This window comes from Carcharodon carcharias, chromosome 3 (assembly GCF_017639515.1).
Source record: "Carcharodon carcharias isolate sCarCar2 chromosome 3, sCarCar2.pri, whole genome shotgun sequence".
Taxonomy (NCBI): domain Eukaryota; kingdom Metazoa; phylum Chordata; class Chondrichthyes; order Lamniformes; family Lamnidae; genus Carcharodon; species Carcharodon carcharias.
The window spans coordinates 232,950,823-232,967,016 of NC_054469.1; the positions used below are offsets into that span (position 1 = coordinate 232,950,823).

A 16,194-nucleotide genomic window follows, 5' to 3' on the forward strand; every position below is an offset into this window, starting at 1 on the left:
GATGCAACTTCTTCAGAAAAATGACCCGAGACACCAAATTTTAAAAATGGGCCGTAAATCAGGTGCAGGGTGTTCATTAACAAAACTAATTAATTATTCTAAAAGTAGGGATGATAACTTTTTAAAAAGTCATTCATGGGACGTGGGCATCACTGGCTAGGTCAGCATTTATTGCCCATCCCAAATGTCCTCTGATTAAAGAGTCAACCAAAATGCTGTGGGTCTGGACCAGGTAAGAGCAGCAGATTTCCCTAATGTGCCCAATGGTTTCATGAGTCCTCATTAGGCTTTTAATTCCAGATTTTTATTGAATTCAAATTCCACCATCTGCTGTGGCGGGATGTGAATCTGAGTCCCCAGAGCATTACCTTGGGTCTCTGGATTACTAGTCCAGTGACAATACCACGATGCCATCGCCTCCCCTATAAGATGGTCACTAATAAATCCAATAAGAAACTCAAGAGAAACTTCTTCAACTGGAAAGTGGTTAGCATATGGAACTCACTACCATAAATGTCTTTAAAGGAAAGTTATATAAGTACATGAGGGAGAAAGGGGTAGAATGAAATGTAGAAATGGTCAGGGTAAAATAGCTGATAGCTGTTGTGAAAGTGAGGGGAGGGAACCATGTACATTGCCAGCTAGCTTTGGGTGGGGGGGGGGGGGGGGGGGGGAAGAAAGTTCAGTTGCCAGCGGCTTCGTGAGATTGTAATCTAGGGGGCAGGAGATGACTTTGCAGAGGGAAGGCAGGAGAGAAACAACAAAAGGATGCAGGATCAGAGTAGGGTGGGGAAGCTGTGGGGAGGATCAGGCTTTTGGCAAATGGAAAAAGATGGTGAGGGGTGGAAAGAGGGGAGCAGGAGGAAGTTGAAGGGTGGGCTCAAACTTAGTGACAAAGAAGTCAATGTGCTCCTTTCACTTGGATTTGGATGTAAGGTTGAAGGATGCAGTTGTGAGGAATTTAAGGAGACATCTGTTAGTGGAGAAAAGCAACCACAAGCTATATTTGCCCTTCACAATGATTCTCTAATGGGTGGTTTTAACACAAAACAGTGGGACCCGATAGCATTTATTGTAGTTCAGCAGATCTGGTGATCGGTGACCAAACTAGTCGTGTCCCAGATTCACGCAAATCTGCACCCTTTGGACTTGAAGAAGCAAAACTGTAAACTAGACCATAGGGAATGACTGGAATGGGAGACAGTAGGCTGGATTTTCACCAAGTCTGGATGACTTGGAAGTATTTTAAAATTAGTGTCTGGGCCCTGATTCCAGGATTCCCACCCCCATTCCCAGGGATTCTGACTTTCAGAAGTGCCTTATAAGGATGCGAGCTGGTTTGGATCAAAAGTCTGCACCCTCATTCCTGACTAGGCCAGCTCCTTTGCAGATTCAGAGAACATTAGTTCACATCCCATCATGGCGGTTTGAGAATTTTCATTCAGTTTTAACAAACAAAATTTGGAAATAAAAAGCTGGCACCAATAAAAAAAATACCCCATAACTACTGGATTGTCATGAAAACCAAACTGGTTCCCTAATATTCTTTAGGGAAGGAAACCTGCCATCTTTGCCTTGTCTGGTCTATGTGTAAACATGTGGCTAAAGCAGTGGTGTGGGAAAGAGGGGTTCCATTTCATGGGGCACTGGCATCAGTATTGGAACAGGAGGGATCTGTACCGTTCGGATGGTCTCCACCTGAACTGATCTGGGACCAATGTTCTAGCGAAAAGGGTAAATAGGGTGGTCAACAGGACTTTAAACTAGAAAGTGGAGGGGAAGGGAAGGGTAAAACTCCAAGAAGTATGACTAATGGGAAACAAAGCAGCAGGTTAGCATGTGGGGGGGTGGATTTAACTTCATGGAAAATTATGAAAAAACTGAAAAGACAGGAGAGCCCAGGAGAGGCTATTAAAGTCTCCAGAACACAAAATAGGACACAGAGTTTGGAAAGGGCTAGGAATCTAACTTCAAGCACATCAGATAAAGGGATGACAATGTGAAGGGGGGGCGGGAAATACAGGACTGAAGGTGTTGTATCTGAATGCACGCAGTATACGAAATAAGGTAAATGAGCTTGTGGCGCAGATTGAAATTGGCAGGTATGATGTGGTGAACATCACAGAGACATGGTTGCAAGGGGATCTGGACTGGGAGCTAAATATCCAAGGATATATATCCTAGTGAAAAGATAGGCAGGTTGGCAGAGGGGCTGGGGTTGCTTTGTTAGTAAGAAATTAAATTAAATCGATAGCAAGAAATGATGTAGGGTCAGATGATGTAGAATCTGTGTGGGTAGAGTTGAGGAACCGCAAAGGTAAAAAAACTATAATGGGAGTTATGTACAGGCTTCCGAACAGTAGTCAGGATGTGGGGTACAAGATACACCAGGAGATAGAAAAGGCGTGTAAGAAAGGCAAGGTTACAGTGATCATGGGGGATTTCAATATGCAGGTAGACTGGGAAAATCAGGTTGGCAGTGGATCCCAAGAAAAGGAATTTGTGGAATGTCTACGAGATGGCTTTTTGGAGCAGCTTGTGGTGGAGCCCACTAGGGAACAGGCAATTCTAGATTTAGTGATGTGTAATGAGGCAGATTTGATAAGGGAGTTAAGGTGAAGGAATCCTTAGGAGGAAGTGACCATAATATGATAGAATTTACCCTGCAATTTGAGAGGAAAAAGCTGGAATCAGATATAACAGTATTACAGTTAATTAAAAGCAACTACAAAGGCATGAGGGAGGAGCTGGCCAGAATTGACTGGGAGATGAGCCTAGCAGGAAAGACAGTGGAACAGCAATGGCAGGAGTTTCTGGGAGTAATTTGGGAGACACAGCAAAAATTCATCCCTAGGAAGAAGAAGCATATTAAAGGGAGGACGAGGCAACCATGGCTGACAAGGGAAGTCAGGGACAGCATAAAAGCTAAAGAGAAAGCATACAATGCGGCGAAGAGCAGTGGGAAACCAGGGGATTGGGAAGCCTACAAAGACCAACAGAGGACAACTAAAAAAGATATAAGGAGGGAGAAGATTAAATATGAGGGTAAACTAGCCAGTAATATAAAAGAAGATGTCAAGAGTTTTTTTAGACATATAAAGGGTAAGAGAGAGGCAAAAGTGGACATTGGGCCGCTGGAAAATGACGCTGGAGAAGTAGTAGTGAGGAGCAAAGAAATGACAGAGGAACTGAATAGGTACTTTGCGTCAGTCTTCACGGTGGAAGACACAAGTAACATCCCCAAAGTTCAGGAGAGTTGGGGGGGGGGGGTGTGGTGGGCAGAGGTGAGTACAGTGGCCTTTACCAAGGAGAAGGTGCTAGAAAAACTGTAAGATCTGAAGGTGGATATATCACGTGGACCAGATGGATTACACCCCAGAGTTCTGAAGGAGATAGCTGAAGAGATAGTGGAGGCGTTAGCAGTGATCTTTCAGGAATCACTGGAATCAGGGAGAGTCCCAGAGGACTGGAAAATCGCTAATGTAAACCCCCTGTTTAAGAAGGGAGTGAGGCGAAAGACGGGAAATTACAGGCCGGTTAGCCTGACCTCGATCATTGGTAAGATTTTACAGTCCATTATTAAGGATGAAATTTCAAAATACTTGGAAGTGCTTAGTAAAATAGGGCAAAGTCAACATGGTTTCATCAAGGGGAGGTCATGCCTGACAAATCTGTTAGAATTCTTTGAGGAGGTAACGAGTAGGTTAGACAAAGGAGAGCTAATGAATGTTATCTACTTGGATTTCCAGAAGGCCTTTGACAAGGTGCTGCACAGGAGGCTGCTCAGTAAGATAAGAGCCCATGGTGTTAGAGGCAAGGTACTAGCATGGATAGAAGATTGGCTGTCTGGCAGGAGGCAGAGAGTGAGGATAAGGGGGTCCTTCTCAGGATGGCGGCCGGTGACTAGTGGAGTTCCACAGGGGTTAGTGTTGGGACCACTACTTTTCACTTTATACATTAATGATCTAAATGAAGGAACTGAGGGCATTCTGGCTAAGTTTGCAGATGATACAAAGATAGGTGGAGGGACAGGTAGTATTGAGGAGGTGGGGAGGCTGCAGATGGATTTGGACAGGTTAGGAGAATGGGCAAAGAAGTGGCAGATAGAATACAACGTGGGTAAGTGTGAGGTCATGCACTTTGGTAGGAAGAATAGAGGCATAGACTATTTTCTAAATGGAGAGAGAATTCAGAAATCTGGAGTGCAAAGGGACTTGGGAGTCTTAGTCCAGGATTCTCTTGAGGTTAACTTGCAGGTTGAGTCGGTATTTAGGAAGGCAAATGCAATGTTGGCATTTATTTCGAGAGGACTAGAATATAAAAGCAGGGATGTGCTGCTGAGGCTTTATAAGGATCTGGTCAGACCACATTTAGAATATTGTGAGCAATCTTGGGCCCCTTAACTCAGGAAGGATGTTCTGGCCCTGGAGAGGGTCCAGAGGAGGTTCACGAGAACAATCCCAGGAATGAAAGGCTTAACATATGAGGAATGTTTGAAGACTCTGGGTCTATACTCGATGGAGTTTAGAAGGATGGGGGGGGGATCTGATTGAAACTTACAGGATATTGAAAGGCCTGGACAGAGTGGACGTGGGGAAGATGTTTCTATTAGTAGGAGAGACTAGGACCCGAGGGCACAGCCTCAGAGTAAAGGGAAGACCTTTTAGAACAGAGATGAGGAGAAACTTCTTTAGCCAGAGAGTGGTGAATCTATGGAACTCATTGCCACAGAAGGCTGTGGAGGCCAGGTCATTGAGTGTATTTAAGACCGAGATAGATAGGTTCTTGATTGGTAAGGGGATCAAAAGTTATGGGGAGAAGACGGGAGAATGGGGTTGAGAAACTTATCAGCCAAGATTGAATGGTGGAGCAGACTCGATGGGCCGAATGGCCTAATTTCTGCTCCAATGTCTTATGGTACTTCAATTCCACATCAACATGTGGTCTATTCGGATGTGTGACACAAATGCTGGCCTTATCAACCAAAACCTACATTCTGAGAGTGCAGAGAAATGTTAAAAGGGGGAGATAAAGTGGTATAGCCTCACTTAAATTGACAAACACATGCAAAATGACGTTCATGGTAGGGGAAAATTGAAGAACACCCAAGAAAGATAAGGTCAGTAATAACATTATGCAAGATAAGCACTTACCATCTAATTGCTGATTATCTCTGCAAAGTGTACATACCAGCCTGTGATTGGACACTCACTTGTGAATAGTTGCTGACCAAGCTGCTTATACTGGAACATCTACTTGGTGGCTTCCAAAGATGTGATGGAGAATGTGATAGGCTGAAAGACCTCCTTTAAAAAATACACGCAGCAGATTTATTCTTACTACTCGACTTTAGCTTAAGTAATTATTTTCAGGAATTACTGTGCTTAATGCAACACGGAGGCATCCTACAGCAGGGTGCATTCCAACATAAATATCAGCATGTGTTTTTCCAACATGTCTGCTGCTTCATCCATCATAGTTCACAGGATCAAGAGGAAGTCCTCTGTATGCCACATGTGAACGGTGAACACCTGAGCCACTGGGATACATCTACTATGTATTTTCTAGTGCAACTTGCTGGTCTGGATGAAGGTGAAGTGGTGTAGGGACACTCTGCCCAGGCAGCTGTTAGCTGCCGCCAATAATTTCTTTGCAACATTTATAAAAAAAAATAGCCTGCTTTTCTTTGGAGGTCCAGATCCCAATCCTGGTTTGAAATCTCCTTCCACAACACCCCTCCCTCGCCGTCCCAGCCGAGGTCCACTTTAACCAATCAGGGTCCAGTGCATCTGGTTTTAAGTGCCGTCATTAAACTTGCACTTTGTCCATCTGACAGCCAGGACATGGGAACGCCCAGCATCACGAAGCTCACCCTCTCTTACCCAGCTGGCATTTTAAGGTTCAGGCACAAACGCCATCCTTTACAAAGCTAACGGTAATTCTGATTAATCCAGGTCTAAATTTCCAGTGTATTATAGTTATTGCTAGGGTGTGCCAGAATGGTCAGCCCAAATATATTTGATTAATGTGCAAGTAAATATCTGGCAACATTGAAAAAAGGAATGTGTATAATTGCTTTTACAATTGGGTGGATTATATCATTTATCATATTATTTGCACAGTTGATGAGTGTGAACATTTATTCCAGAATTAAACTTTAGAATGCCGCTAAGAAGAGGTTTAAAATTAAAGAGGCAAAAATGCTGGTAAATGGGAATACATTGCAGTTGGGATTCTCATAGGAAAAAAGCATAATATTTTAGACAGATTTTAGATGCATGTGTAAATATTTTGCTAAACAAAAATAGTCAAACCACTAAATAAAGAAGTTTTATACATTGTCATGTTCGATTGCCAATCTATTTTTTATTCAGTTACAGGATGTGGGCTTCACTGGCTAGGCCAGCAGCTTTTGCCCATCCCTAATTCCCCTTGAGAAGGTGGTGGTGAGCTGCTTTCTTGAACCGCTGCAGTCTCTGTAGTGTAGATACACCCACAGTGCTGTTAGGGAGGGAGTTCCAGGATTTTGACCCAGCGACAGTGAAGGAACAGTGATATATTTCCAATTCGGGATGGTGAGTGGCTTGGAGGGGAACTTCCAGGTTGTGGTGTTCCCATGTATCTACTGCCCTTGTCCTTCTTGATGGTAGTGGTCGTGGGTTTGGAAGGTGCTGCCTAAGGAGCCTTGGTGAGTTTCTGCAGTGTTTCTTATAGATGGTACACACTGCTGTCAATTTTTGTCGGTGTTGGAGGGAGTGAATGTTTGTGGAAGAGGTGCCAATCAAGTGGGCTGCTTTGTCCTAGACAGTGTCAAGCTTCTTGAGTGGTTTTGGAGCTGTACTCATCCAGGCAAGTGGAGAGTATTCCATCAATTCCTGACTTATGCCTTGTACATGGTGGGCAGGCCTTGGGAAATCAGGAAGTGAGTTACCGCCACAGGATTCTTAGCCTCTGACCTGCTCTTGTAGCTACAGTATTTATGTGGCTAGTCCAGTTCAGTTTATGGTCAATGGTAAACCCAAAGGAGGTTGATAGTGGGGGATTCAGCAGTGGTAATGCCATTGAATGTCATGGGGTGATGGTTAGATTCTCTCTTCTTGGAGATTGTCTCATTGCTTGGCACTTGTGTGGCACAAATGTTACTTGTCACTTGTTAGCCCCAGCCTGGATATTGTCCGGGTCTTGCTGCATTTGGACATGGACTGCTTCAGTATCGGAATCATCGCGAATGGTACTGAACATTGTGCAATAATCAGAGAACATCCACATTTTTGACCTTACGATGGAAGGAAGGTCATAGATGAAGCAGCTGAAGATGGTTCTGCTGAGGACACTACTCTGAGGAACTCCAGCAGGGATGTCCAGGAACTGAAATGATTGACCTCCAACAACCACAGCCATCTTCCTTTGTGCTAGGTATGACTCCAACCAGCAGAGTTTTCCCAGGTTCCCATTGACTCCTGTTTTGCTTAGGCTTCTTGATGCCACACTCTGTCAAACACTGCCTTGATGTCAAGGGCAGTCACTCTCATCTCATCTCTAGAGTTTAGCTCTTTTGTCCATGTTTGAACTTAGGTTGTAATGAGATCAAAAGCTGACCTCAGAGTGACCTGGCGGAGCACAAATTGAGCATCAGTGAGCAAGTTATTGCTAATCAAGTGCCATTTGATGGCACTTTGAAGATTCCTTCCAACACTCTAATGATGTTCGGAAGTAGGCTGATAGGGCGATAATTGACCGGTTTTATTTGTGTACAGCACATACCTGGGCAATTTACCACATTGCCAGGTAGATGCCAGTGTTGTAGTTGTACTGGAACTGCTTGGCTGGGGGATGGAAAGTTCTGGAGCTCAAGTCTTCAGTACTATTGCCGGAATATTGTCAGGACCCACAGGCTTTGCAGTATCCAGTGCCCTCAGCCGTTCCTTGATAGCACGTGGAGTGAACTGAATTGGCTGAAGACTGGCATCTTTGATGCTGGGGCCCTCTGGAGGAGGCTGAGATGAATCATCCACTCGGCACTTCTGGCTGAAGACTGTTGCAAATGCTTCAGCCTTAACTTTTGCACTGATGTGCTGGGCTCCTCCATCAATGAGGATGGGGATATTTGTGGAGCCTCCTCCTCCGGTGAGTTGCTTAATTGTCCACCACCATCGATGGCTGGATATGGCAGGACTGCAGAGCTTAGATCTGATCCATAAGTTGTGGAATTGCTTAGCTCTGTCTATCACTTGCTGCTTATGCTGTTTGGCACGCAAGATACTCTGTGTTGTAGCTTCACCAGGCTGACACCTCATTTTTAGGTATAGTTGGTGACATGCCCTCCTGCACACTTCATTGAACCAGGGTTGATCCCCTGGCTTGATGGTAGAGATAGAGTGGGGAATATGAGGTGATAGCCAGGTCAGGCCAGGCCATGAGGTTACAGATTGTGGCTGTATACAATTCTGCACCTCATGGATGCCCAGTCTTGAGTGGCTAGATCTGTTCAAAATCTATCCCATTTAGCATGGTGGTAGTGCCACACAACACAACAGAGGATATCCTGAATGTAAAGATGGGACTTCGTCTCCAAAGGACTGTGCATTGGTCACTTCTACTGATACTGTCAGGCAGGTTGGCGAGGATGAGGTTAAGTATGTTTTCCTCTCTTGTTGGTTGCCTCACCACCTGCTGCAGACCTAGTCGAGCAGCTACGTCTTTTAGGACTCGGCCAGCTTGCTCTGTGGTGGTGCTATCGAGCCAGTCTTGGTGATGGACATTGAAGTCCCCCACGCAGAATACATTCTATGCCTTTGCCATCCTCAGTGCTTCCTCCAAATGATATTCAATGTGGAGGAGTACTGATTCATCAGTACTGAGGGGGTGGTATGTGGTAATCAGCAGGAGGTTTCCTTGCGCATGTTTGACCTGATGCCATGAGACTTCATGGGGTCTGCAGTCAATGCTGACTGTATACCACTGTGCTGCCACATCTGCTGGGTCTGTCCTGCTGGTGGGACAGGGCATACCCAGGGATGGTGGTGGTGGTGTTGGTGATGTCTGGGACATGATCTGTAAGGTATGATTACGTAAGTATATTAGGCTGTTGCTTGACTAGTCTGTGGGGCAGCTCACTTTTGGCACATGCCCCCAGATGTTAGTAAGGAGGACTTTGCAGGATTGGGTTTGCCTTTGTCGTTTCTGGTGCTGAGGCCAATGCCAGGTGGTCCGTCTGGTTTCATTCCTTTTTATTGACTTTTTAGTGGTTTGATACAGCTGAGTGGCTTGCCAGTTCAGAGCACATCACTGCAGATCTGGAGTCACATGCAGGCTAGAGCAGCACAGATTTCCTTCTCTAAAGGGCATTAGTGAACCAGATGGGTCTTTGCAACAATAGTTTTATGGTCATCATTAGGCTTTCAATTCTGGATTTTTATTGAATTCAAATTCCACCATCGGTCCCCCAGAGCATTACCCTGAGTCTCTGGATTACCAGTCCCGGGACAATACCACTACGCCACCGCCTCCCCTAAATCTGTGATCCTACCTCTGCTCATTTGCTATTGAAACCCTCAGTCATGCTTTTGTTACCTCCAGACTTGACTATTTCAATGCTCTTCTGACTGGCTTCCCATCTTCAGCTGTTCATGAACTCCACTGCCAGTATTCTAATTCACATCAAGTCCCGTTCACCTATACACCCTGCACTAGCTGCCTTACATTGGCCCCCGGTCCACAAATGTCTTGATTTTAATATTCTCAACTGGTTGTTCAAATTCGTCCACTCATCGTGCCCAAGTAAGAATTTTTCAATCCGATTCTGTCTGAAGAGCCACACTGCAGTTACCAGATACCCTGTAGAGGGCACCACACTGTGGAAAACTGACTGAAGGTTATTGCTCAAAAGCACATGAACGTCTGTCTGAATCTGTAAGCATAATTTTTATAATTCCTTAATGTGACGTGCACGTCGCTGGTTAGGCTAGCATTTTTATTGCCTATCCCTAATGGCCATTGAGAAGATGGTGAGCTGCCTTCTTGACCGCTGCAGTCCATTTGATGTAGCTACACCCACAGTGTGTTCAGGAGGGGGTTCCAGGATTTTGACCCAGCAACATTGAAGTTCCAAGTCAGGATGGTGTGTGGCTTGGAGGGGAATTTGCAGCCGGCAATGTTCCCATGCAATGCCAGCCTTGTCATTCTAGTTTGTAAAAGTCACGGATTTATAAGATGCTATGGAAGGAGCCTTGGTGAGTTGCTGTAATGCATCTTGTAGATGGTACACACTGCTGCCACTATGCATCAGTGGTGGAGGGAGCGAATGTTTAAGGTGGTGGACGGAATACCTTCAAGTGGGCTGCTTTGTACTGCATGGTGCCGAGCTTCTTGTGTGTTTTGGAGCTGCACTCCTCCAGGCAAGCGGAGAGTATTCCATCACACTCCTGATTTGTGCCTTGTAGATGGTGGACAGGCTTTGGAGAAATCAGGAGGGGAGTTACTCACTGCAGAATTCTCAGCCTCTGACCTGCTCTTGTAGCCACAGTATTTATATGGCTGGTCCAGTTCAATTTCTAGTCAACGGTAACCCCCAGAATGTTGATACTGGGGAATTCAGTGATGGTAGTGCCAGGGGGAGATGGTTAGATTCTCTCTTGTTGGAGATGGTGTTTGCCTGGCATTTGTGTGGCATGAATGTTATTTGTTACTTATCAGCCCAAGCCTGAATGTTGCCCAGGTCCTGCTGCATATAGGCATGAGCTGCTTCTGTATTTGAAGAGTTGCAAATGGTACTGAACATAGTGTAATCATCAGCGAACTTCTGTCCTTATGATGGAGAGAAGGTCACTTATAAAGCAGCTGAAGATGGTAGGACGTAGGACACTACCCTGAGGAACTCCTGCAGTGATGCCCTGGGACTGAGATGATTGACCATCTTCAGCCACAACCATCTTCCTCTGTACTAGGTATGACTCCAGCTAGCAGAGAGTTTTCCCCCTAATTCCCATTGACTCCAGCATTGTTAGGGCTCCTTGATGCCACACTTGGTCAAATGTGGCGTTGATGTCCAGGGCATTCACTCTCATCTCACTTCTGGAGTTCAGCTCTTTTATCCATGTTTGAACGAGGCTGCAATGAGGTCAGTAGCTGAATGGCTCTGACAGAACCCAAACTGAGTTTCTGAGTAAGCAATTGATAGCAATGTCGGCGACCCATTCCATTGCTTTGCTGATGATTGAGAGTGAATTAATGGGGTGGTAATTGGTTGGATTAGATTTCACAGAATCTTTACAGTGCAGAAAGAGGCCAATTGGCCCATTAAGCCTGCACTAGCTCTCTGAAAGAGCTTTCTACCTCATTGCACTCCCCTGCCTTATCCCCGTGGCCTTGCACATTCTCTCTTTTCAGATAGCACTCCAATTCCCTTTTAAATACCTCAATTAAATCTGCCTCCACCACCCTCTTGGGAAGCTTATTCCAGACTCCAACCACCTTCTGGGTGAAAAATTTTTTCCTCATATCACCTTTACCCTTTGGTCAATTATTTTGAATCTGTGCCCTCAGGTTTTTGATGCTTTTTTGAGTGGGACCAGTTTCTCACTATTTACCCTGTCCATACTACTCAGGATCTTGAATACCTCTATCAAGTCTCATCTCAGCCTTATTTTCTCCAAGGAAAACAATCCCAATCTCTCCAATCCATCCTCATAGCTACAGTTCTTTATCCCTGGAATTACTCTTGTGAATCTCCTCTGTACTCTCTCCAATGCCTTCACATCCTTCCTGAAGTATGGCATCTAGAACTGGATGCAGTACTCCAGATGAGGCCTAAATGGTGTTTTATACAAGATCAACATGACCTCCTTACTCTTGTGCTCAATGGCCTTATTAATAAAGCCTAAGATACTATATGCTTTATTAACTGCTCTTTCAACATGCCCTGCCATTTTCAATGACTAATGGGCATATACACCAAAGTCCCTCTGTTCCTACACCTCCTTTAGAGTTTCTCTCTTTATTTTGCCGCTTCATGTTCTTCCTGCCAAAATGAAATCACCTCACACTTCTCTGCACTGAACCTCATCTGCCACTTGTTTGCCCAAACCACCAACATGTCCATGTCCTTTTGAAGATTAATACTATCCTTATCACAGTTGGCGACGTTTCCAATCTTTGTATAATCTGCAAATTTTGAAATCATGTCCTGAACACCAGTCTGGGTCATTAATATATATCAGGAAGAGCAAAAAACCCAACACTGAGCCCTGGGGAACTCCACTACAAACCTTCTTCCAATCTGAAAAACAAACATTTATCACTACTCTCTGTTTCCTGTCACTCAGCCAATTTCTTATCCAAGTGCCTACTTTCCCTTTTATTCCATGAGCTAGAATTTTGCTCACAAGCCTGTTATGTGTCACTGTATCACATGCCTTTTGAAAATCCACATACACACAACAACAGCGTTGCCCTTATCAACCTTCTCTGTTACCTCCTCAAAAACTCCAGCAAGTCAGTTAAACATGATTTTCCCTTAATGAATCCATGCTGGTTTCCCTTAATTATCCTGCACTTGTCTAAGTGATGATTGATTTTGTCCCAAACTATAGTTTCCAGAAGTTTCCTTACCACTGAAGTTAAATTGACTGGTCTGTAGTTGCCAGCTTTATCCCTGCACCCCATTTTGAACAAGGGTGTAACATTTGTACACATCTCCAGTCCCCTCACACCATCCTTGTGTCTAAGGAAGATTGGAAGATTATCACTAGTGCCCCTACAATTTCCACTCTCATTTCCCTCAGTGCCCTTGGATGCATCTCATCCAGTCTCGATATCTTATTTATTTTAAGATAGTCTAACATCTCCTCCTTCTCAATTGTAAATTCTTCTAGTGTACTGGTTACCGCCTCTCTCACCTAGGCCTGGGTGGCACCTTCTTCCTTTGTAAAGACAAATGCAAAGTACCTGTTTAGAATCTCCGCTATTTCTCCTGCCTCTACGTGCAAGTTCCCTTTTTTATCACTAACTGGCCCTACACTTTTAACACAATTTTAACACAGGGGAGGTGGTGGCATAGTGCTATTGTCACTGGACTGGTAATCCAGAGACCCAGGATAATGCTTTGGGGATGGGGCTTTGAATCCCACCATGGCAGATGGTGAAATTTGAATGCAATAAAAATGTGGGAGTAAAAGTCACAGAAGATGCAGCACTTGCTCAACTAGGAATGTAGCTCAGTGGTAGAGTGCATACTTCACATGTATGAGGCCCTGGGTTCAATCCCCAGCATTTTCACTTTTCGTATTATTCATTTACAGGATGCAGGTAGTACAGGCTAGGCCAGCATTTATTGCGCTAGTGAGTATAGAAATAGGAGGTTAGTCCAGATGAATGCGTGGCTGGGGAGATGGTGCAGGAGGTAGGACTTTAGATTTCTGGGGCATTGGGACCATTTTGGGGAGCGGTGGGACCTGTACAACGAACGGGTTGCACCTGAATCAGAATGGGACCAACATCCTTGAGGGGAGGTTTGTTAGTGCTGTTGGGGGGGGTTTAAACTAACTTGGCAAGGGGATGGGATCCTGAGAGGAGGTTCAGCAGGGGGAGATGCACAGCCAAAATTAGAAGAGAGAGCAAGTGAGTCTGGAAGGCATAGAAATTATAGGCCAGTTAAGGCACAAGGGAGTTTGGGTGGTATTTATTTTAATGCAAGGAGTCTGATGAATAAGGCAGATGAGTTGAGCGCACAAATTAACACATGGAAGTACGATGTCATTGTTGAACAGAAACATGCTTGAGAGAGGGGGGATTGGCAGCTCAATATTCCAGGATATAGGGTCTTCAGGCAAGACAGGGAAAGAGGTAAAAAAGGAGGGAGTATCGCAATATTGATCAAGGAATCAATTACAGCAGTAAGGAGGGATGACATTTTTGAAGGCTCCTCAATTGAAGCCATGTGAGTAGAACTGAAAAACAAAAATGGAGCAATCACATTGCTGGGACTGTATTATAGGCCCCCGAACAGTCAGGGAGAAATAGAAGAGCAGATGTGTAAGCAAATTGCAGAGAAGTGTAAAAATATTAGGGTAGTAATAGTGGGGGATTTCAACTTCCCCATCACTAACTGGGTTAGTCATAGTGTTTAGAGGAAACGGAATTCTTAAAATGCATCCAGGGGAGCTTTTTAAGCCAGTATGGAGAAGGTCCTACAGGAGAGGGGGCTGTCCTGGACTCAATTTTAGAGAATGAAGCCAGGCAAGTGGTAGAGGTATCAGTAGGGGAGCATTTTGCAGATGGCAATCATAACTCCATTAGATTCAAGGTTGTTATGGAAAAGGACAAGGATGGGCCAGTTCCAAATTGGGGGAAGGCCGATTTTAATAAGATCAGATATGATATGGCCAGAGTGGACTGGGAGCCTCTACTTTTAGGTAAATCTGCGTCGGAGCAGCATTCAAGAAGGAAATAGGGAGAATATATTCCAGTAAAGTCAAAGGGTGGGACCAACAAACCCAGGGAACCATGGATGTCGAGGAATATACAGCATTGGATAAAGAGAAAAAGGGAGGCTTATGGCAGATACCGAGGGTTCAAAACAGCAGAAGCCCTAGAGGAGTACAGAATGTGCAGGGAGAAACTTAAAAAGGAAAATAGGAGAGCAAAAAGGGGGCATGAGAAAACATTGGCAGGTAAAGTAAAGGAAAATCCAAAGTTATGTTACAAGTACATTAAGAGTAAGAGGATAACTAGGGAAAGAGTAGGGCCCATTCAGGATCATAGTGGTAATTTGTGTGTGGAGCTGGAAGACTTAGGTAGTGTTCTAAATTAATACTTTGTGTCAGTGTTCACAAGTGAAAGAGACGACGTGGGTATGGAAATCAGGCAGAAGGACTGTGATATAATTAAAGAAATTAGCACTGAAAGAGAGGAGGCTTAAAAGTAGATAAATCTCCAGGCCCGGATGAAACGTATCCCAGGCTGTTGCGTGAGGCAAGGGAGGAGATAGCAGGGGCGCTGACAATAATTTTCAATACCTCTCTGGCCACAAGAGAGGTGCCAAAGGACTGGAGGACAGCCAATGTGGTACTGTTATTCAAGAAGGGAGGAAGGGATAAACCAGGGAACTACAGCCCAGTCAGTCTAACCTCAGTGGTGGGGAAACCATTGGAAGCAATTCTGAAGGACAGAATTAATCTACACTTGGAGAAGCAGGGATTAATCGGGACAGTCAGCATGGTTTTGTTAAGGAGAGGTCATGTCTGACCAATTTGATTGAATTTTTCGAAGAAGTGACCAGGTGTATAGATGAGGGCAATGCATTTGACATAATCTACTTGGACTTCAGCAAGACCTTTGATAAGGTCCTGCATGGGAGACTGATAACGAAGTTAAGAGCTCATGGGATCTAAGGCAATTTGGCAAATTGGATCCAGAATTGGCTGAGTAGCAGGAAACAGAGGGTGATGGTTGAGGGGTATTTTTGTGACTGGATGCCTGTGTCCAGTGGGGTTCCACAGGGATCGGTGTTGGGTCCCTTGCTGTTTGTGGTATATATAAACGATTGTAGGAGGGTTGATCAGTAAGTTCGCGATGACATGAAAATTGGTGGGTGGTAAATAGTAAGGAGGATAGCCTTAGATTACAGGAGATAGATGGGCTGGTCAGATGGGCTGATCAGTGGCAAATGGAATTTAATCCAGATAAGTGTGAGGTGATGCACTGGGGCAGCACAAACAAGGCACTGGAATACATGATGAATGGTAGGACCCTGGGAGGTACTGAGGATCAGAGGGACATTGGTGTGCATGTCCACCAGTCCCTTAAGGTAGCAGGACAGATAGATAAGGTGGTTAAGAAGGTGTATCGGATAGTTGCCTTTATTAGCTAAGGCACAGAATATAAGAACAGGGAAGTTATGCTGGGACTGTATAAAATGCTGGTTGGTCCACAGCTAGAGTATTGCATGCAGTTCTGGAATCTGCATTATAGGAAGGATGTGATTGCACTGGAGAGATTGCAGAGGAGATTGCCTGGGCTGGAGATTTTTAGTTATGAGGAGAAATTGGATAGGCTGGGTTTATTTTCCCTGGAGATTGAGGGGGGACATGATTGAGGTGTATAAAATTATGAGGGGCATAGATAGGGTAGACAGGAAGGAACTTCTCCCCTTGGTGGAGGGATCAATAACCAGGGGGCATAGACTTAAGTTAAGGG

General features: G+C 44.7%; 1 protein-coding gene and 1 non-coding gene across 8 annotated transcripts in view; one reads left to right on the forward strand and one right to left on the reverse strand.

The window, feature by feature from the left end:
• The window catches only part of fyco1a (FYVE and coiled-coil domain autophagy adaptor 1a), a 197,237-nt gene that overhangs the window by 152,243 nt on the left and 28,800 nt on the right, over positions 1-16,194 (reverse strand). For all 7 annotated transcript variants that reach the window (XR_005942626.1, XM_041184332.1, XM_041184336.1 and 4 more), the window contains one exon: positions 5,213-5,306. Coding sequence is in view for 6 of the 7 variants with exons in the window: in XM_041184332.1 (XP_041040266.1) it covers positions 5,213-5,306 (94 nt within the window). In the remaining variant the exon portion in view is untranslated. The remainder of the gene's footprint in view (positions 1-5,212; positions 5,307-16,194) is intronic.
• On the forward strand, positions 13,204-13,275 carry trnav-cac. The gene has a single exon. It is a non-coding gene; the product is annotated as a tRNA-Val (tRNA).